This window comes from Dasypus novemcinctus, chromosome 3 (genome assembly GCF_030445035.2).
Source record: "Dasypus novemcinctus isolate mDasNov1 chromosome 3, mDasNov1.1.hap2, whole genome shotgun sequence".
NCBI classification, from domain to species: domain Eukaryota; kingdom Metazoa; phylum Chordata; class Mammalia; order Cingulata; family Dasypodidae; genus Dasypus; species Dasypus novemcinctus.
In genome coordinates, this window is record NC_080675.1 from 166,315,443 (window position 1) to 166,338,971 (window position 23,529).

Genomic DNA, 23,529 nt, shown 5'->3' on the forward strand with positions numbered 1-23,529 from the left:
AATGGATAGGGCATTCGCCTACCACAGTTCAAACCCCGGGCCTCCTTGACCCATGTGGGGCTGGCCCATGCACAGTGCTGGTGCACGCAAGGAGTGCCGTGCCACGCAGGGTTGTCCCCCACATAGGGGAGCTCTATGCCAAGGAGTGCGCCCTATAAGGAGAGCCGCCCGGCGCAAAAGAAAGTACAGCCTGCCCAGGAATGGCGCTGCCCACATGAGAGCTGACACAAGATGATGCAACAAAAAGAAACATAGATTCCCGGTGCTGCTGATAAGGATAGAAACGGTTACAGAAGAACACACAGCAAATGGACACAGAGAGCAGACAACTGGGGGTGGGGGGAAGGGGAGAGAAATAAATTGAAAAAAAAAAAAAAAGACCTTTCCCCACCCTCTACTATAAGAAAGCCTCAGCAAGTGTTTCTGGCAGAGAGTCCACCAGACTACCTGCATCAGAACAAAATGGGAAATTAGCATTAAAAGCACAGGTTCCTAGGTTCCATCCTAGACCTAGTGAACCATAATCACCAGAGGCAGAGACCAGTCTCTGTCCTTTAAGCAAATGTCCAGAGAATTATTATACTTGCAAAGATTTAAGAATTATTTTGAGTACTTTTTCTTAAGGTCAAATTTACTAGACTACTAAACAGGGAGCTCTAAAAACTGTCATTGAACTCTTCAGGGTTCCATTGAAAAACTAATTGGTGAGCCTTTTGTTACAGGACAATGCCTGATGCTTCTGATTTCAAAATTACTGTAATTTGTATGCTAGATGTGTTTGCACAGGAAAGCTATTCCTGGACATTGTCTCTGGTCTTTGCCTTTCTTAATACATCTCTCTCTTTAATATAGTAATAGGCTGGTGATGTGGCCTTTAGTGGAATTTTAATGTTCTGCCAAGGGTGGGTAAGAAAATAGAGCCATAAATCATAAGTGCGTTTGATACAGGCAGACCTTAAAATGAATCTGCAAATGAATTATAAAAAGCCAGCATTATAAGGGAAGAGATAAAAGGAGAAAGGGCCAAGTCATATTTTATGACTCTTTATATAAATTATCTACTTCAATCTCTTATTTATACGCTGAACTGGTACAAGATTCTTCATTCAGTAGAGTTCAAAGGCAGAAAAGAAAAGTGAGCAAAAGTATCTTGTGGAACTTTTCACTTAAGAAAACAGAAGCCAGGGAGTGGAGGTGGCTCAAGTGATTAGACACCTTCCTCCCACATCAAAGATCCCAGGTTCGGCTCCCGGTACTTCCTAAAGAAACAAGGAAGACAAACAGACACAGCAAGTGAAAAACAACAAGGGGGTGGGGAGAAATAAATAAAGAAAATAAAATAAAAATAAAGAAAACAGAAGCCATTGTGATCTGGGGTCTATAGCAGAATTACTATTACAAACATTTTTTTTAAATTACCCTCTTGGTCCCAATGCTCAGTCCAAGTGATATAGTTTATATAACTATGCCAAAAGTCACATTTATTTAGCCATCATAGATGTTTTAGATTTGAAACCACCCTCAAGAAATTCAGTCTAATAAAAGAGATAGGCAAGAAAACTGACAATTAAAATATAGTGTAAAAAATTAAAAACAGAAGAAAACAAAAACAGAAAATAAACCTTTAAAAAAATTAGTGTGATAATTACCAAGATAGAGGTATGCTACAATTTATTTAAAGGGGGCAGTTAACCTAGGTCAGTAAAGAGATAGGGTGAAGGATCATCTTCCTTGAAGAAGTGACACATAAGATGACTTATCAAGAAGGAAAAGTGAAACCTACCCAAGCAAAGAAGTAGAGGAAGCATATTCCAGGCAGAAGGAAAAGCACACGCAAAGACCTGGAGGCATGTTATACATGTCCATTGTCTTAATTAAAAAGCTATAGAGAATTCTCTTTTACATGAATTATATCTCAAAAGTAAACAAATAAAGAGCATGGTTTCTCAAAATCCCCTCCCACACCCTACTACCAAAGCCCTCCAAGGAGAGTGAAATAAGATAGAGTTTCTTCAGAAAAGAACTAGAACCCTGTTCTCTCATACATTACCAAAGGTACAGAAAAGCACTATCAAAGGATAGTTGACTTCAGAGAAATTGTGGTTGGGCCTAAATTGCTAAAGAATAGAGGAAACAAAGTATTGTCTGAATGCTCTATACAACTTCTTAAGTTATACAGAGTAAGGATATAGAGTAACACTTGTAGAGTTCAAACCCTTTATCTTATCCATTAAATAAAGAGTGGACTGACTTTCTTCCAATCTTTATTTAATGGATAGGATGCACAGGGAGCCAAGAATGCCTACAAGTGCAAGCAGAATTGCATCCATCATCCATGTGAAATCTAAGCCCCCTCTCAATATAGGGGTGGAGTGGACATAATCATCCCAGCGTCCACAGGATGGAAGAACAGGGTATGGACTAGAGTGGACTTACTGATATTCTACTATAGAACTATTGTGATCAGTATTGGAAGAAAATGTAGCATTGATGTGGAGAAAGTGGCCACGGTAGCTGCTGAGGATAGGGAGAGGGAAGAAGAGATATGATGTGGGGGCATTTTCAGGACTTGGAGTTGTCCTGGGTGGTGCTGCAGGGACAGATGCTTGACATTGTATGTCTTGCTAAGGCCCACTGGGTGGACTGGGGGAGATTGTAAACTACAATGTAAACCATTATCCATGTGGTGCAGCAGTGCTCCAAAATGTAGTCACCAAATGTAATGAATGTCCCACGATAATGAAAGAGGTTGTTGATGTGGGAGGGTGGGGTGAGGGGGGTAGGGGGTATATGGGGACCTCATATTTTTTCAATGTAACATTTTAAAAAAAAAAGAGGGAAAAATTTTTTAATTTTTTTAAAAAAAGGTTGTTTAGAATTGATAAACTTTCATAAGGTGTTCAGGGACACTGAATCCAATTGGATTGATTTCTGGGTGAAATAAATAATTTTGTATGCAGAGAAAAAATAAATTAAAAGTGGAGTCCAACTTTCAGAACTTAGCCACTAGGATATCTCAGGAAAGTCTCTTCTCTTCTCTAGACCACATTTAAAAAGACATAAAATAGAAGTGTTGGGGAGATGGCTTTTCCAGCTCTACTATATGGTTCTATAAATAACTAGTACCTTTGCTATACGTAATGCTGAGGAAGATAAAAGAGTGGACTTAGGAGATGGCCATCTTGCTTCCCCAAATCATTGAAATGCAAAATTCAGGGACACATTTATTTCATGGAGAATCAAGAAATGTTTACAATGGTTAATCCAGGTGCCAACATCAACCAAATAAGTCTTTCTAAGGACATACACTCTTCTGCCTCGGTGAATCTACCAGTAAATTCACCATCCTCTTTCTTCTCTTATCCTCAAAGCTACCCAAGTGCTAAAATCACAGCATTTCATTTTGTCTCCTCTACAGAGATCCTAGCACATTTATAACCTTTAGGAATAATACCTGAAGCAGAATTTTAAAAGTAGAACTCAAAAGAAAAGTGGGAATAATAAATACAGAGTAAGCCATTATTAAACTGGTAAAAGAAAAAATTGTAGAACACATTCACATATAAATATAGTTGTAAACAAACTAAATAAAATGCCAAAATCTAGAAACAACCCAAAATTCCTTCTAGTAGTAAATGTTGATAAGCAAAGTATAGTTGTATTTTGAAATTATGGAATACTACTCAGGAATAAAAATGAACATACTCCTGAACATGCAACAACATGGATAAACAGCAAATGCATTATGCTAAGTGAAAGAAGCCAGATTTGAAAGGCTAAAGATTGTATTATTCGGGAAGCGGACTTGGCCCAGTGGTTAGGGCGTCCATCTACCACATGGGAGGTCCGCGGTTCAAACCCCGGGCCTCCTTGACCCGTGTGGAGTTGGCCCATGCGCAGCGCTGATGCGCGCAAGGAGTGCCCTGCCACGCAGGGGTGTCCCCCGCGTAGGGGAGCCCCACGCGCAAGGAGTGCGCCCGTAAGGAGAGCTGCCCAGCACGAAAGAAAGTGCAGCCTGCCCAGGAATGGCACCGCCCACACTTCCCGTGCTGCTGACGACAACAGCAGCGGACAAAGAAACAAGACGCAGCAAATAGACACAGAGAACAGACAACCGGGGGGGGGGGGGGGATTAAATAAATAAATAAATCTTTAAAGATTGTATTATTCCATTTATATTACAGAAAGCAGAACTTTGGTTGCTAAGGGCTGGGGTAGAGGGAGGGCTAACCACAAAGTAGACCCAGGAAATTTGCAGGACAATAGTCTGTATCTTGACTGTACTGGTGGTGACATGACTATGCATTTGTTGAGGAAGTAGTGGAACTATATACTAAAAAGGGGGAAATTTATGACATGTAAAATATACCTCAATTAAAAACGAATTCCCAACAAATTCCTAAGGTATCCATAATAACAACAAAATCCAAACCCAGCTCAACTGTTGAGTAAATTGATTCAAAGCACTAAAATTCTAGCAAAAGGGGAGGTGTGCTCATTTCCAAACATACTACTATTTATCTCTGTCTCTACTGCTACATAAAATATCCATCTTTCAACCAAAAAACACAAGACACACAAAGAAGCAAGAAAAAAAACAATACAATATAAAGAGGCAAAGTAATCAAAAGAACCAGATTCAGATATGGTATTGATGTCGGAACTCTCTAACAAGGAATTTAAAACGGCTATTTATTAATATTAAATGCTCTGGTGGAAAAAGTGGATAACATGCATGAACAGATGGCTAATTCCAGCAGATAGATGAAATCTATAAGAAAGTGTCAAATAGAAATGCTAAAAATAAAAACAAATGCAGTAACAATGATGAATAACACCTTTGAAGGGCTCATCACGAAACTCATAGCTGAAGAAACAATTACTGAATTTATAGCTAAGTCAAGATTACCAAAACTGAAACATGAAGAGGAAAAATTGAATGGAGGGGAAAAAAGCAACAAAGATCATCCAATTGCAATGGGACAATAGCAAACAATACAACACAGGTGTAGCAGTTTGATATTATTGATGAATTCCAAAAAGAAATACTGGATTATGTTTGTAAACTGATCTTTTCCTCTGGGCATATTAAATTATATGGGAGTCATAGGTTTACTTCATTAAGTAATTATGTAAACCTCTTCTGCCAGTAGCAGAATTATGTTTACATAATTACCTAAGTGTGTGGGGACTCAAGATAAAAGGCATGGCAAAGGACAGAATTAAGGGATTTTTGATGTTGGAGTTTTGATGTTGGAGTCTGATGCTGAAACCTTAAGCTGGAGTGCCAGGAAGAGAGGAACCCTAAGCCTAGAAAGAAGCAAGCCCTGGGAAGATAGGAACGCTGAAAGTCTGAACCCTCACAGACATCAGCAGCCATCTTGCTCCAACACATGAAAATAGACTTTGGTGAGGGAAGTAACTTATGCTTTATGGCTTGGTATCTGTAAGCTCCTACCCCAAACAAATACCCTTTAAAAAAACCAACCAATTTCTGGTATTTTGCATCAGCACCCCTTTGGCTGACTAATAGAGCAGGTATAATTGAAATTAAAGAGGGAGAGTATTGGGGAGAGGAAATAATGGCCAAAAACTCTAAAAAAATAATGACACACACATCAAACCACAAAACCAAGAAATTCATAGACTCTCAAGCAGAGTAAATACCACAAAATATACATAAACACACACATGATATTCAAACAGCTGCATAACAAAGATAATCAAAATCTTGAAGAAAGCCAGAGGAAAAAAGATACAATTTATATAGAAAAACAAAGATAAGATTACAGCAACCTTCTCAACCTAGAATTGTATACTGAGCAAAAAATATATTTCAAAAATGAAGGAGAGGGGGTGGCAGAGTAAGGTGCCCCTGGCAAACTACCCCCTTAGAAATAGTGAAAAACATGCATAATCTGTCAACTTTCTCAGAATTCTAGAAAACAACTGAGACTAGACAAAAACTCAGTGAATGCTAAATCAGAGGAAAGAAAACCTAAAAACAGTGGAAAAGCTGCAGGGACACATGTACTTCTCTGGACCATTTCCCTTCCCTTGGCTCAATGCAGCAGTTTGAATGACCCAAGGAGGATTGGTGGTTTGGCATTCCATATGCATTGACATGCAGGTCCCTGGTGCCTGGTTATTAGTTTACCTATATTAACAAATTGGATGTCTTTGTACATAAACCTCAACCTATTCCTTGGAAGAATGACTAAATATATGTGTTTGGGTCTCCTCACCTGAAATTTACCCAGGGTGGAGAAGTGGCACAAAAAGGTGGAGTGGATGGTGGAGCAGAGGTGAGCTGACCATAGCTGTGATTGGGACAAAAAGCACAGTTCAGTGTTCCAGGAAGAAAACAGTCACACAAACTGTGAATTCTTGAAAGTTACCATGCATGCCAAGGGGAAAATGCATGCTCAAGAAGATCTGAGAAGAACCTAACTATTCACAATGAGCTAATCTATAGGTTCAATATAAACTGGGTTAGGCATTAAGAAGAGCCTCAATCCCCTACATTTTTGTGTGTAATATTTATGCAATCTAAGTTTCTTTAAAAATTAAAAATTTTTAAAAGTATATTAAAAAAATGTTTTAATTAAAAAAAAAAAAAGCCTCAACGCAGAACCAATCTACACTAAAACCCTGGGGAAGAGGGAGAATTTGACTAATATTGCTGGGGAAGGGGGAAAAGGGTTGATGTTGGGTATATGGGAGTAGCCTATATTGTATATGTGATTTTACTGTGGTCTAAAACTTTTTAGAAGACAAAATTAAAAATTAAAAAAAAGGATGTAGACACTGAGGAAGGAACATCTGTTACTGTGATGAAAGACAAAATGTCAAAAATAAAGTTTTATGAAATTTTTCATTTTTTAATGCCCCAGTTTATTTTTTACCTTATTTTAGTTTTTCTAAATTATTATGTATTCTATTTCTAATCTTTAAACCTGTCACTACTATTTCATTTTCCTACTAATTGAATTTGGCAATATATTAGGCTTCATTTTTTTAGAAGTTTTGGATCACAGAGGGGTTCATCTATGGCAAGGGATGTGGGGTGTCATTGATGGGGAATGCATGGGTGGGAGGGAGTTCTCCAGGGCATGCATATAGGGTATATAGATTTGTTCAGATGTTTGTTGGGTATTTTCATAGTGGATAGAGCTATACATGACACCTGAGGGAGTGCTGAGTTCCCATTCTGGGGAGCCCTGTCACATTCCCCAATGGAACAGCAACAATCACCCAAGTGCAAGGGCAATCACCAGTGAAGAAGGATGTTCCAGTGATGGGCCATTGATACTGATGACTATGCTTATGAGCCAGTGTGCTTGAAAGAATCAACTAGAACTAAAGTTGCAGGGTGCCTAAGAGTTACCTCCTGAGAGCCTCCATGTGGCCACTCTCTAAACCAAACTCAGCACGTAAATGCATTACCTTCCTCCCAGAGAGGGACATGACTCCTGGGGATGAGCCTCCCTGGCACTGAAGGATAACTACCATCACCAGCTGGTGATGCAACTAGAAAAAGATCTTGACTAAAAGGGGGAAATGGTAAAGACAAATGAATATACATGGCTAAGAGACTTCAAAATGAGTCAGGAGGTCACCAGAGGGGTCTCACTTACACTCATCTCAGCAGGACCCCAGAGACAGCCAAAGTAGATACAACCCCAGGTACTGGTGCTCCTGAGGGCTACAGAGACACACAGGTTCTACAACCATGACAGATGGCTCTGGAGTTCATTGCCTTGCCAGTGGGCCCTACTTTGGAATTTGTGCTCCTGATTGCGATGGAGTTGGACTCAGGTGTGACCTCTCTACACATGCCTCTTCTGTCACTTTTTCTGAACTTGTGATTGGCACTGGGGTTTGTGTATGCTCAGGAGACTTGAATCTCTGGACTGTCCATGTGTAAGTTGGGCCCTGAGCCTCAGCAGAGTTGCAGCACCTACTCTCCAGGTCGTTGGACTTATCCAGGTCAGCAGATGGGAAGGTGAGAATAGTCAAATGGTCAACCACCACACCAGGGAACCGAGAGTGTCTACAACTGCAAGCAGTTAGAATCACATCCATAAGTCATGTAGGATCTAAGCACCCTCTCAATTTAGAGGTGGAGTGGACATCGCCAGCCCAGGGTCCACAGAATGGAGGAATATAATATGGATTGGAGTGGACTTGCTGATATTCTACAATAGAACAGTTGTGACTCTAGCAACGGAAGAAATTGTATTGTCAATGTGGAGACTGTGGCCACAGGAGTTGCTGAGGGCAGAGAGAGGGAGGAAGAGGTGTGATATGGGGCATTTTCAGAACTTGGAGTTGTCCTGAATGATACTGCAGGGACAGATGCAGGACATTGTATATCCTGCCATAACCCACTGGTTGGACTGGGAGAGAGTGTGAATTACAATGTAAACTATGATCCATGCAGTATGGCAGTGCTCCAGGATGTATTCACCAACGAGCCTTACTGATGAAAGGGGATGTTGATGTGGGAGGAACAGGGGGGTGGGGTGGGGAGTGGGGTATATGGAACCTCATGTTTTTAATGTAACATTTTGCGTGATCTATTTATCTTTTTTAAAAAGACAATTTTTTAAAAAAAATTTAAAAATTAAAAACCCTGGGGAAGAGGAAGAATCTGAATTCCAGAGTTAGCACATCAAAATATTCAAATGCCCAGACTTCAACAAAAGATCATAGGCATACAAAGAAACAGGAAGAGACATCCCATTTGAAGGAATAACATAAAACAAAAGAGGAATCCCAGGACATTGATTCTTTCATTAATCAATGAAGTTAAATCAATGCTCCTAAGTAAGTTCAAAGAGCAAAAGGAAAACACGGACATAGAACTAAAAAAATCAGGAAGACAGTGCATGAAGAAAAGGAAGAATATTAAATTTAAAAGGGAACCAATCAGAAATTCTTTTTTTTTTAAAGATTTATTTTATTTATTTCTCTCCCCTTCCCCCCGCCCCAGTTGTCTGTTCTCTGTGTCTATTTTGCTGTGTGTTCTTTTTGTCTGCTTCTGTTGTTGTCAGCGGCATGGGACTCTGTGTTTCTTTTTGTTGTGTCACCTTGCTGCATCAACTCTTCGTGTGTGCAGCGCCCTTCCTAGGCAAGCTGCACTTTCTTTCATGCTGGGCGGCTCTCCTTCCAGGGTGCACCCCTTGTGCGTGGGGCTCCCCTATGCTGTGGACACCCCAGCATGCCACAGCACTCCTTACGTGCATCAGCACTGTGCATGGGCCAGCTCCACATGGGTCAAGGAGGCCCAGAGTTTGAACCGTGGACCTCCCATGTGGTAGACAGATGCACTATCCACTGGGCCAAGTATGCTTCCCTAATCGGAAATTCTTGAGATGAAAAGCAAAATAACAGAAATAAAGCATACTAGGGGAGGTCAACAATATATCTGAAAGAATCAGCAAACTTGAAGATAGGATAATAAAATTATTCAGTTTGAGAGCAGAAAGAAGAAAGGATGAAAAAGAAAAAAAAAAGTGAGAAGCATCTAGGTAACTTCTTGGACAACGTGAAACATATTAACATATGCATAATGGAAGTCCCAGAAAGAGAAGAGAAATAAGAAGAGGCAGAAAGAATATTTGAAGAGATAATGACTGAAAACTTCCCAAATATGAGAAACAACATGAACATACACATTCAAGCCCTATGACTTCAAATAGGATACATTCAAAGATATCCACACTCAGACACATAACTAAACTGTTAAGAGTCAGAGACAAAGAGAGGATCTCAAAGCAGCGAGAGAAGTGACTCATCACATAGCCTCAGTAAGAATAAGTGCTGACTTCTCGTCAGAAACAACATGGCAATGAGACAATATATTAAATTGCTAAAAGGATAAAACTGCCAGCCAAGAATTCTATATCTGGCAAAACTGTCCTTCAAAAAATGAGGGAGAAATTAAGACATTCCCAGATAAACAAAAGCTGAGTGAGTTCATCACCACTAGACCTACCCTACATGCTAAAGGCAGAAAGGAAGGAGACACTAGACAGTAGCTCAAAGCCATATGAAGAAATACGATAAAGGGATCAATTCACCAATAAGACATTATAAACATATATGCACCAACAACATAGCACGAAACGAGAAGTCTCAACATATTTTTAAGAATTCAGATCTAAACATAATACAAAGACATAATACAAAGACAACCAGGAAGTAATAGTATTTTGACACTTCTAATACATTTTTAAATAACTTGGAAGATAGAGAAAATATTAATGAAAATTCAAAATAAAATATAATGTCCTTCTTAATCCATGATATTCCTTGTTCCAAGTTCACTTTAACTGATAGAATATAGCACTCCAGCTTTTCGCTGATCAGTGTTTGCATAGGGTAACTTTTTCTATCCTTTTATTTTTAATGAAATTTTAGAACTTGACCCTAAAATTCATGTAGAAGTGAACAGATCCAACTCTGGAAATATTACTATACCAAAAAGCTATGGTAATTAAGCCAGTGCAGCTTTTGTGAGGGGACGACAAATGAACAAATGGAACAAAATGGAGAGATCAGAAACAGACCAAGGCATGTTTGGAAAATTGATATATGATAAAAACGGTATTCCAAAAAAACAGGGAAAAGATAGACAATCGAACAAATGTTGTTGAGATAATTGTCTATTAATATGGAAAAAAATCAAAATAATTCCCCTCAATTACACAAAGACTATGTCCAGATAACTTAAGGACCTAAATGTGAAAAATCAACATTAAGGCTTAGGGGAAAAAATAGGAAAATAACTTTATAAACTTCATTCTTGGAGGATTCCTTAAATAGGAGCCAAAAGGCATGTATTTTAAAGACAAAGTTGACAAATTTGGTTTTAAAATATAAAATATCTGCACAAGACTCTGTTATGGGTTTAACTGTGTACCCCCAAAAAAGCCATGTTGAAATCCTAACCTCTAGTACCTCAGAATATGACCTTATTGTAAATAGGGTCATTTCATATGGAATTAATTAAGTTAAAGTAGGGTCATACTGGAGAAGGGTGGGCCCTTATTTCAATGTGACTGTTGTCTTTATAAGACGGGGAGAGGAGATGTAGACAGACTCTGGAGAGAAGGCCACGTGACGATGGAGGCAGATGCATCTACGAGCCAGGGAACACCAAGGATTGCCAGCAAATGCCAGAAGCTAGAGGAGGCAAGGAAGAATTCGGATTCTTCCTACATGTTTGAGATGGAGGACTGCCCTGCTGACACCTTGGCTTCTGACCTCCAGCCTCCAGAAGTGTAGAACAACACATTTCTGTCATTTTGAGCGCCCTTGTCTGTGGTCCTTTGTTATAGCAGCCTTAGGAAACTAAGACAGACTCCAGAAGCAACGTGAAAAAACCTACAGACAGAAAGTTTGCAAACACATAATTGACAGCTACCTTATACCAGAATTTACACAGTATTTCTGCAAATCAACATGGAAATGAAAAACCACCCACTAAATAAAGTGGACGAAGCCTACGAACAGGTAACTGATAGAAGAGGAAACCTGAATAAATAATGAACAGATGAAAAGGTAGGGAAGAACCAGGTGAATGCCAATTAAACCACAATGAGATAGCATTTCACACCCATCAGGCCGACAGTACCAAGATGGCCAAGCTGAAGAGAAGCAGGAGCACTCACATGCTGCTGGAGGGAAGGTAAATTAGTACAACCTCTTAGGAGATCAACTTGGCAAAGCATACTGAGGTTGAAGGCGTCCATACTCTTCCACCCAACAATTCCACTTCTAGGCACACACACTGGAAAAAATCTTGCATTATGATTATTTCAACATTATTGGTAATAGCAAAAAAAGTTTACTATTTAAATGTCCATCAAAGGAGGAACAGATGAACATATTATGGAATATTCATATAGTGGAATCAAAATTAATGAAACTGAATTACGTTGACCAACAGAATTCTTCAAATCATAATTTTATTCAATTAACAAGTTGCAGAATTTATAATAATACACATCATTCTATATAAATAATACGGTATAGTATTCATCTAAAATTTAAAACATGAGAAACAATACTATAACATGTTTACAAATATATAAATATATGGGAAAATATAAAAATATGCATGCAAATGTGAAAAAATCAAACTCATGACAATGGTGATCAATTAGTCTTGGGGAGAGAAAGGAATAGAAGCAGGAATGGTGAGTGACATTTAATTTATTTTAAAAACTGAAGCAAATATAGCATGATATAATATGATGTAAAGCTAGGTGCTCTGAAAGGGATGTTTGTATTATACTTTATTCTCTGCATATTTTCATTTCACAGAGGAAAAAAGAGAAAAGGGGAGTCAAAACAATTGTCATTGTTGGATGATATACTAACAAGGGGATGATATACTAACAAGGGGAAAATTGTTAGAACTAATAAGAGGACTTAGATACTAATTAAATATCCAAAACTATAAGATTTCTATATTATCTGTAATAACCTGTGCAAATGTTTGATGGGGACAAAGCAATCTTGTAGCTAACAAAAATATAAAGATCCAGAAAGAGTCTTAATGAAAATTATGCAGGCTCTATAATAAAGGACAAACTTTACTGTGAGATTTTATTAACTTTGGAGCATTATATGCATTGTCTGTCAATACTATCATTTTCAGAGGTAGAATGGGAGGTTTAGAGTGATGAGAGGTTTGGCAGTACGGCTTCATGAGTTAGTGACCAATCAAGCTGGAACCCAGTCCTCAAGTCCTCAGACCCAGGAGCCAGAAGATGCAGTTACCCATCTCTCAAGCCTGGCATTTTCAAGGAGCTTTTGTTTAAATAGTTGGAGAATATTCTTTTTCAGGCCACACTAAAAGGAGTCTTAGCAGTGTGCCTAACATTTCCGCGTGATTCATGGATGCTTCCTTCTTCTCTTTTCAGAGCGTGTGTTTGCTTTCTTTCTCTCTGCTCCCACTGCCCCCTATTCAGTTTACTAAATCCTGTAAACTTCATTTTCATTCTGAGCTATTCACCCCTCACCTTCAGAAAGTACCCAAGAAGCTTTTCTCCTATTCTAACTGGCAAATTGGCTTGTGTTTGTGGAAACCATTGACTGGGGTGACACATTCCCATCTGAGGACCCAACATCAACTTCCCTTTCAGCTGCCAGGAAAAGCCAGGCTTATGATATTACGTCCTGGGCCACGACCTTTCACAAGCAGGAACCATCTCCCTGATGTCCAGGGATAAAACTCCAGAGGTTTAAGTATGATTACCCCCTTTCCCCGGTTCTAACTTTCATATGAACAAACCATGCCAAAGAGCTTTCTTCCCAGAAGGAGAGAGTAAGTAATTCATTGATCAATTAATTAACATATTATCTAAGATGAGAAGCTATCCTGTTTTCAATTAACAATAAAAACCCTGGCCCAACATCTTTTCTCAGGATTTAAGATGTGAACTTAATGTTTTGCCCTTCCAAGGCTCACAGATAAAAGCAGTACGAGGCCCCAAAGCAACCAGACCCCAGAAAAGGAGGCTAAAGAAGTTGCTTTGGAAACAGGCCAGAACTCATCTGTGCACTTCTGTTTCTTCTCAGGGGCACAGGGATTGTTCTTGCAGCCGGAATTAGTTTTTCAGTAGGATCTCCTTTATTGACAAAGTCCATGAGTGAAGTCTGAAGCCTTCTTTATGCAAAAGGTGTCTTTCCCCATGTGTGACAGTCAATAAAATAAATAACTTTAATCTAAATTTTAGATCAGCTACGTGTGGACAACAGTAATCTTAGGGGGAATACTGTATGTGGGGAAAATGCCCTCGAGGAACCAAAAAAGAACAGTACATCCACAATTAATTCGCCAGAGGTTCAGCTTTCAAAGTTAAAGTATTTTCTAGCTCATGACCAGCAGATGTCAGGATAAGGCAAGAAAAGAATTCAGGTTAAATCACTCCTTAGATCGTTTCAAAGGTTCCTAACAATTTTGATAAAAACCTCTTTTAATCCAAAATTTTGCTTAAAAATTTTTTTCAAGGTAGTGGCTGTATTACTATCCACTAACTAAAAAAAAAAAAACCAGAGAAAAAAGTTACAATTAATTCATTAAAATTTTAAAAGAAATTTATATTTTAATAATCACACAAAAATATCCACACTTATTTGAACCAGAGAAATGTGGTGAAACATCTGGGTGTGTGGAATATTGACATCCATTCCCGACAATCCGTGGCATGCCTGTGCATTCTCAGGCCCTTGGCTCTATGATCCCCAGTGATCCTGGAGCCACAAAATGGAACCACTGATTTCATCAACCTTTGTTCCCTCTACAATTCCACCAGCAGATTGCTGAGAGCTTGGAAGAGCTGAAAAAAGTTGAGAGCAAAGAGCACGTTCTGCATCACTCTTAGAACTCCAAAACCTGCATGCTGTAAATCACAAAGACTCTGGCACTAAAATGAACTGGTTAATGTCAAAAATACTATATAGGGAAGCGACTGTGGTTCAATCAGATGAGCTCCCATCTACCACATGGGAGGTCCTCGTTTCACGTCCCAGGGCCTCCTTGTAAAGGCAGGCTCGCCCTCACGCTTCAGAGCACCACCCGGCCCGCAGGTGCCATGGAGAACCGACTCAGCAAGGTGACACAACAAAAAAGAAGGGAGACGAGCGGAACACAGAAGAGCCTACAGTGAATGGAAACAGAAAGCAGACAGCAAGGAAGCCGCAAGGGGGGAGGGGAAATTAAAAAAATAAACACAAACACAGAAGAACGTACAGTGAATGGACACAGAGAACAGACAGCATGCAAAAAGCCGAGGTGGGGATAAAATAAAGATAAATTTAAAAAAACAAACACTATATAGAGAATTCTGGTTGACAAAGGTAGTGGTGAAAGATGCCCTATGGTGCCCTTCCTCCACAGAAACTTTGAACTAGCAAAACAGGGAGAACCATTTTCCTCAAAACTCCAGAGAACAATTAAAGGGTTGCAACAACTGTGTGAGTTCTGGATCAAGAAAATGCAGCTTTAAAAGTGGTAGGAGAAGCTCTTGGAGCCCTTGCTACTCCCTCCTCCATTCTCCTCCCCCGTGCAGTTCAGAGCCAGCCTGTGTTCCCACTGCGAGTCCCTGGCCCTGTTCCAGAGAGAGAGGAGTAATCCCAATGACCATGTTGAAGTGCCAGTACGTCAGTGCCAAACTATTGGGCAGCACTCAAAAACTGAACCAGGGAACTCATCTCTGACATGCCCTCCCAGAACTTGCCTCACACCAGAAGTAGCTTGCAGATCTCTACAGCAGTGTAAGAAACAATTCAAAGTAGACTGGGGCAAAGGTTACTGGCCTTAGGACATTCATTTGAGCACTTAAGAGGGAGGAAAGAATATTTTGTAGGGAGTAGAGGGAACAACAGATGCCTTTAAATGGGGGAATTCCTAAAGCCACTGTAAGCACAATCCCAGGATCAAAGCACAGACTCAGAAAAGACAGAGAGGAAATTATACTCCACTTTCTCTTCAGTTGATCTTCTTGATAGAAGGGCTAAACTCTAAAAGAGCACCTGCCAACACAGAAGTGATTTGCAAAGACTGTGAAAGTAAATTTTTTGCATTAGTTTATTTGACTTTGTTAGTTCTTGGCATTTGAGGAAATCTTTGTTCAGAATACTAGCTGGATACAACCTTAAGGAACAAAACTCTCTGGGATCAAATCCCAGAATTAGCATATTAAAATAATAAAATGCACAGGATGCAACAAAAGATTACAAGAAACAGGAAATGATGGTCCATCCATAGAAACAAAATAAATTTTAGAAACAATCAATCTAGGAAGACCAGATTTTAGACATCCCACAGGAAAAAAAATGAGAAGGGACTCAAAAGGATGAATTATAAAAAATCAAATAAATATAAAAGTTGGTATTAATGGAAGAATTGAGGGACCAAGAAAGTATAAGATTTACGAAAAACAAACAGTGAAATGATGGGGAAAACCTACTGCATTATCAGTAGTTACTTTAAATATAAACCGATTAAACTCTCTAGTTAAAAGGTAGAGGAAAACTGACTTGGCCCAGTGGTTAGGGCGTCCGTCTACCACATGGGAGGTCCATGGTTCAAACCCCGGGCCTCCTTGACCCGTGTGGAGCTGGCCCATGCACAGTGCTGATGTGCGCAAGGAGTGCCACGCCATGCAGGGGTGTCCCCCGCGTAGGGGAGCCCCACGCGCAAGGAGTGCACCTGTAAGGAGAGCCACCCAGCGCGAAAGAAAGCGCAGTCTGCCCAGGAATGGCGCCCGCCGCCCACACTTCCCATGCCGCTGACGACAACAGAAGCAGACAAAGAAACGAGACGCAGCAAACAGACACAGAGAATAGACAACCGGGGGGCAGGGGGGATTAAATAAATTAAAAAAAAAGGTAGAGATTGGCAAAATGGATTAAAAAGCATGATCCAAAATATACTGTTTACAAGACACTCATCTTAATTTCAAAGATATAAACAGGTTGAAAGTGAAAGTATAGGAAAAAAATATACCATGCAAACAGTAACCAAAAGCGAGCTAGCATAGCTATCCTAATATACTAATAAAATAGATTTTAAGTAAAAACTATCACCAGGGCAAAAGAAAGTCACAGGCAAAGCCCAAAATATGTAAAGCAAATATTAACAGGTTTGAAAGGAGACAGAGCTAATTCTACTTTAATAGTAGGAGAATTCAATATATCACTTTCAATAATGGATTGACCATCTAGATAATCAGTAAGTAAATAAAGGACTTCAGTAATACTAAAAACCAAAATATATAGCACTTCAACCAACAGCAACGTAAGATACACTCTTCTCTAGTGCACCTGGGTAATTCACCAGGATAGACCATATGTTACACCACAAAATAAATCTCAAAAAATTTTAAAATATTGAAATCATACTATATATCTTCTCCAGCCACAATGGAATGAAGCTAAAAATCAGTATCAGCAGGAGAAATGGAAAATTCATAAACATGTAGAAATTAATACACTCAAACAACCAATGGTTCAAACAAGAAATCACAAGGGAAATTAGGAAATATCTTGAGATGAATGAGAATAAAAGCACAACATACTAAAATGTATGAAATGTAACAAAGGCAGTGCTGAGAGGGAAATTTATAATTCTAGATGCTTACATTAAAAAAGAAGAAAGATCTTAAATCAGAAACTCAACCTCACAACCGGAGGCTCAGGAAAAGAAGAGCAAACTAAGCCCAAAGCAAGTAGAAGGAAATAACAAAGATTACAGAGGCAATAAACAAAATAGAAAATAAAATATAGTAGAGAGAAAAATAACTAAAATCTGAAATGAAAGGGGGGACATTATTACCAATCTCACATAAATTAAAAGAATTATAAGAGTATACTGTGAACAACTTTATACCAACAAATTAGATAACCTAGACGAAATGGCCAAATTCCTAAAAACACACAAATTGCCTATAATGATGTAAGAAAAAATAGATCTCAACAGATGAGCTATTTGCCTGAGGGCTTACAGCTGACCTTGGGAAGAGTCAAGAATGATATAGGAAGCCCAGGAGACCAGCCCTATGCCAACCTACAGCTGGGATAGGGAAGAAACTGGGCCCACAGAGCCTCAAGAGGAAGAAGAAGGACAGAGGGGAAGGTTGAAATCCAGCAGAGATCACCTGCCATCTTGCTTCAACACATGGCAGTTGACTTTGGTGGGAAAGTACCTCTTATGGTACCTTGAATTGGACTTTCCCTGGCTTGGGACTGTAAGCTTTTACTCCAATAAATACCCTTTATAAAAGCCAACAGATTTCAGGCACTTTGCATCAGCACCACTTTGGCAGATTAATAAAGATGTAAAGGACTTGGCTAGGTTATGGCGTCCAGTTGTTTGGTTAAATACTGGCCTAGTTGTTACTGAGTTGATACCTCATAGTTGGGATTAGCATCTACAGTGAGTTGGCTTTAAGTAAAGGAGATTATTCTTCATAATGTGGGTGGGTCTCATCCAATCATTGGAGGTCTTAACAGCCAGGGGTCCATAAGTCCGAAGAATTTCTGTCAAGACTTCAAAATCACCTTTACTGGAATTTCCAGCCTGCCACCTGCCATGTGCCCTATGGAATTTGGACTTGCCAACCCTGACAGTTATGTGAGTCAAATCCTTATAAAAAATCTCTATATACACCACACACACACACACACACACACACACACACACACACACACACACATCCTGTTGGTTCTGTGTCTTTGGAGACCGCTGACTGATAAACATAGTTATTATTATTGACTGTATCATCATTATCATTAATATTATTAGTAATCTCTTCACAATAGCCCATCACTGAACATACTGGAAGTATCATTATTGAGGTCCCTTTTAATGAACTTGTCTCTGCAGGGAATTAAGTCATTATCACCAATAAGAGCCATCATTTTCAGCATTTCCAAAATGTTCTGATAAAACCAGGGCAACATTTCTTCCTTGGGAATATCAACAGAAGATTTCCTGATTTAGAGTAAATAGGCCTGAGAGTGAAATACCTTGGGGGAAATCCTTTCCACCATCACTCCCACTGCCACTGCCATCTGGGGAATGGCCACTCTCCACAGATTATAGATTCTGGACTGTTCATGCAGTGGATATGCATAGGCATGGGTACATAAATGCATAGACATTTGTGGCTGAGCTTCAGAATTTTTAAAAACTCATCTGAAAATTAGAATTCCATGTCCACTGAAACTTGGTCCAAAACCTTCTTCAAAAGGCTCGGCTTTGTAGAAATAATACTCCCTCTTTTATTTCACACCTTCTTGCCCCGAAGAGCAGAGAACCTTGGCTAAGGCCTAGCCTGTAAGAGCAGTATGGCACTAGGTTGGGGAAGACATCCTCTCTAGAGTCGTACACTCCTTTCCCAAAGGAACTACCTCAGTCAGCTCATAGGTTGGCGAGGGTGGCGGAGGGGTAACAGTCACTGGAGGTGAGAATTCATGGTGTTAATTTTTGTACAGAGGAAATAAATAAATACAGGACAGTTTATATCATTGACACTGAACTATCTGGGCCACGCTACTTCTGGCACCCACTGCCTAGCTGGACCTAAGGAGCCTGCTAAGGACAATTCAAGAAGGCCAACAGAAGAGGGGTAAAGGCTGAGCTTGCTGAATATTGTGGCCTGGGGTAAAGTTAATGTCCTGCCCTGACCCATCTTGGGGGTTTCAGGCGGCAGCCTGGGGGAGGCAGTTGTAAAGCCAAATGGACTGGACTGTCCATCTCATTTGTCACACGAGTAGAAAGAAGATGAGTAACAAGGTTTGGGGAAGCATTCCCATAATGATATGTGCAGAACTTTTCTATTACGCCACCAATTTTTCCCCCAAAGGACAGGACCACTTCTGGCTGACCACAGGCCGTGCTGATCAACCCAAGGAGGTCATAATAGGTAGAAGAAGAACAAAAGGTATAGCCATATTAGCTTCGGCCCCTCTCCTCCCTGATACACCTGACCATGCTCCAATGATGCACTTGCTCTTTTCCTATGTCTGGGAAAGCTAAGGCAAGGATGCTTCACTGGTACCTTGACAAGAGGGTGGGGCTTTACCATGACCCAGAGAGGGATAAGATTCTGGATCTGTGTTGTTGGGGCCACCTCTCCTGCCTGGACACCCGCTGGAGCTTAAGTGGGTTAGACTAGCCCTGTCCTAGGCCTTGCTTTAGAGAAAAACACCTTTTGCTTGAAAGCTGTGCTCTGTACTTACCTTCAGACAAGGAAAAAAAAGAGCTGTGCTCAAGGGTGGCCTTAGGAGAAAGGGGCCGAACATGTGCTCTTATTGCTAAGGGTCACCGAGGCCTGCCAGACTGAAAAAAAAGTGAGTTCTACAGTCCAGCCTGGCTCAGCTCAGAGGCTCCACTGGGGTTTAAAGAAAACCCTTATTACAGAAGAATGAGTGTTTCTCTGGCTTTGTCCTCCATGCATATATCTCCCTCAGGAATCTCAAGTAGGTTGACTGTGGCAAGATAGGATTCAGGTATTTGGCAACCAGGGTTCCTGAAACTTCTCAGTCTCTCCACCAGAGAGAGCTCCAACACTAGATGTTCATTTACCCCATTTTTAATGATGTGGAGTAATTACTGTAAACATCAGCTACTTTAGATCTGCCTCAGTCCCTGTGGTGATGCAGAGGGCTCTTTGCTCTCATTCAAAATGGCCCCCAGTCCCTGGTCTTTTTATGATTTCCCTTCTACATTTTGGTCTCATGACTCCTCCTTTGGTCTCAGTCTGTTAACTGTCCCTTTTCTCAGTTCATGTGCTGAAGGCAGACTATCTCCCCACCTCCAATTTGCTCTTTCTAATCTACTGTGTGCCAGATAGTAAAGTTTGTTACAAGTTAAACATATAAAATCAGAGAAAATGGAATTAGAATATTGAAGTGGATCTCCATAAGTAAAATATACAAATGTTACTCTATGAACTCTGAGATGCCAACTTTGGATCCACAGGAGCCTTGCTGGTTTTCAACCTGACTGTTGGTTTTTTGCAAGATAAGCAATTTTATATAACTGCAATGTGACTTTTAAAGATACCTTTTCATCTGCTTATATTTTAAACTGAAAGCATCCTGTTTATTCCAAACTGAGGGATAATAATATATTATATTCTACCTAAAAACCTATATGTCAATCATCTCATGCACTTAAGAGTTTTATATCAGACTCCATGTGATGCTTAATTTAGGTAAATAATTGTCCTCCTAGTAAGAGTTGAATGATCCAGAACCACACTTATATTAGTGAAGAGTTTCCTTATTGCAAGAAACAGATATCAGCTCTAGGGCTGATCTTTACCAAAAGGAATATAGTAAAAAGGATCATGGAGAAGTTTCCAGAATCAAAGAAAATGCTGAGCAGCGAGGTCATGGATGGCTTAGGGACCTCAGCAGTGATAATCTTTGATCCTTTCTCTAGGCAGCCACTATTAATGGGACACAGCTCTCTGAGCATCTCCATTAAAGGCGCACGTTCTCAAGAAAGATCACCTGATTTAGCCTCCTATGTCCAATGTCTCCAACCTTAGATTAATCAGCCACAGCCAGCAGATTAGGGGTAGCTGGGAGCCAGTTTAATACAGGCACAACCACCAGGAAATTCTCACGTCTCCAGCAACCATGATAAGTAGTAATTACTACAACACCCTTGGCACTTATTCCCCTGCCATATTCAATTCTTGTCTTTCCGATGGCTTTTTCCCTGGGATAGTCCCCAAGAGGGTATTATTATTCTGTCACCCTGATCTGAAGAAAGCCTGAGGTCACCCACTTACTTATCATTCACAAGTTTCCCATGTTGGTGAAGCTGATTTTCCATCGTGAAGTTGATTGTAGCACCATACACGTGTTCACCAAAAAATACCTTCATTTTAGACTTGTATTCTTCATCTTGAAAATACCGAATCATATCAGGGAACCAAACTGTCAGCCCATAGTAACTATAATAGAAAAGACAGATGTTTGAGCAGAAGCATGCTTAATTCTTTCATTAGCAGATCCTGCATTTCTGACTTGATATAGATTAAGCTCATTTAGAACAGTAATATGATTCATTATTAGAAAATATAATAATATAATTCATCATATTAATAAATCCAAGGAGAAAAATCATGACCCTGTCCATAGATGACGATAAGGCATTGGATAAAAATCAACATGCATTCCTGATAAAACACCAATAAACTAGGAATTGATAGATCCCTCCTTAACATGTAAGAAAATACATATCTCAACTCAAAAGCCAGAATCTTACTTTATGGGGAACAACTAAAGGCATTCTCACCAAAGTCAGGAACAAAACAAGGCAACCATATCACTGGTACTATTTGACACTCTAACCAACTCAGTTAGACAAAAGAAAGAACATAGGACTATGAAATTGGAAAGGAAGAGGTAAAACTATCTCTATTTGTATGTTATACTATTTTATACCTGGAAAACTACTAAAAAAAAGAAAATGACCCATAAACATATAAAAAGATGCTCAATCCCATGCATAATAAGAAAAATGTAAATTAAAACCACCCTGTGTTATCATTCTTGCCTACCAGATTGCCAGAAACCCCAAGGCTGGCCAACGCTCTGTTGGTGAAGCTGTAGGTAAACAGGCATGCTCACACATTGCTAGAAGGACTAAACTGTACAATGCCATATGGAGGAGAATTGGTCAAGGCCTAAAATATTTACCCCTTTGAGCCTGCAATCCCTTTTCAAGGAACCTATTCCACTGATAAACCTGCCCAAGTACAAAGTGACCTACAGACATTTTTATTCATTGAGGCACTGTTTCCACCAGCAAAAGTCTTGTTTGGCACCATACTGTGGTATGCTATATAGATGTACTATACCACTGTAAAGAAGAATGAGGAAAACCTCAATTTACTATCATGGATACGGATATTCTGATATGGATATAATGCTGGGTGCAAAAATAAGATGCAGAACACTGTGTTCTTTTGAATAAGAAGGAGGAAATAAATTATATAAGTATTTGCTTATATTTGAAAAAAGAAACACGGGAATGATAAGAAAAGTTTAAAAAGTGATTATGTAGAGGAGGCAGAAGGGAATGGGTAGAGGAGGAGGGGATGGATGCAAGACATCTCTGTGGTTTCAATATTTGAAAAGCAGTGTTTATCCCAAAAAATTAAATTAAACATAAACATGAATAAGTAAAACATATAACAAGCTATCAGTGAATTGACACTTGTAGCTACCAGATGTGGCTTCTGAAATGTTCCCAGATTGAACATGTGGAAGAGAGCAGGCCCTGACTTCCTCTCTATCTTTACCTGTTTTGGTCTAGAATCCAGCCTCCATGAATAGGTATTTGGAAGAAAGTTGGTAAAGGGTTCCCCAGGGAAGCCTAAGTCAAAGAAGTCATTAGAACCAATTCAGTTTCCTGGGTTGAGGAAGTATATTTGGGCATAGGCAATGGGGATCAATTTCATAGATGGGAGTTGGAGTTTTGAAAATCTTGCTAAAGTTTCCTAGGTGATAACAGTTAGCAATTTATTGAGCATTTACTATGTGCCAGAAACTATTCTAAGTATTTTACACGCAGAGTAAAACAATCCCATCATGCTGTAAGTAGGCCCCAAAACTTGTATAGAAAGAAGTCACATTATCTTGAGGCTGATGAAAGGATTAGCATTGGCCTGATGGGGAAGAGAGGAGCCAACTAATCACCAGTCATATTACGTATCAATTTTCATTATCAAAGGGCACATTACTGCAGAGTTTCACTGTTTAATCTATTTAATATATCCATGGCAACACTGATGGTTTCCTACACAGCCTTTATTCCATGCTTCTTCCTTGTTCATGGAAACTTGATTTTCCTCAGATATCAACCCTCAGGAGAGGTAACTGTACCTTCAGCTCAGAGTCTAAAGGAATTGGGATATCACATCCCTTTCATCAGTGATTAGGTGCAGGCCTGTGACACAAATCTGGCTAATGTGAAGGGAGGGAAGTTTT

The 23,529-nt window shown here is 39.6% G+C and overlaps 1 protein-coding gene across 1 annotated transcript in view; it reads right to left on the reverse strand.

Moving 5' to 3' along the window:
* SV2B (synaptic vesicle glycoprotein 2B) overlaps nt 1–23,529 on the reverse strand; it is a 212,273-nt gene that overhangs the window by 28,142 nt on the left and 160,602 nt on the right. Inside the window, exon 10 of the mRNA XM_004468088.5 lies at nt 21,324–21,488. Coding sequence (XP_004468145.1) covers nt 21,324–21,488 — 165 coding nt within the window. The remainder of the gene's footprint in view (nt 1–21,323; nt 21,489–23,529) is intronic.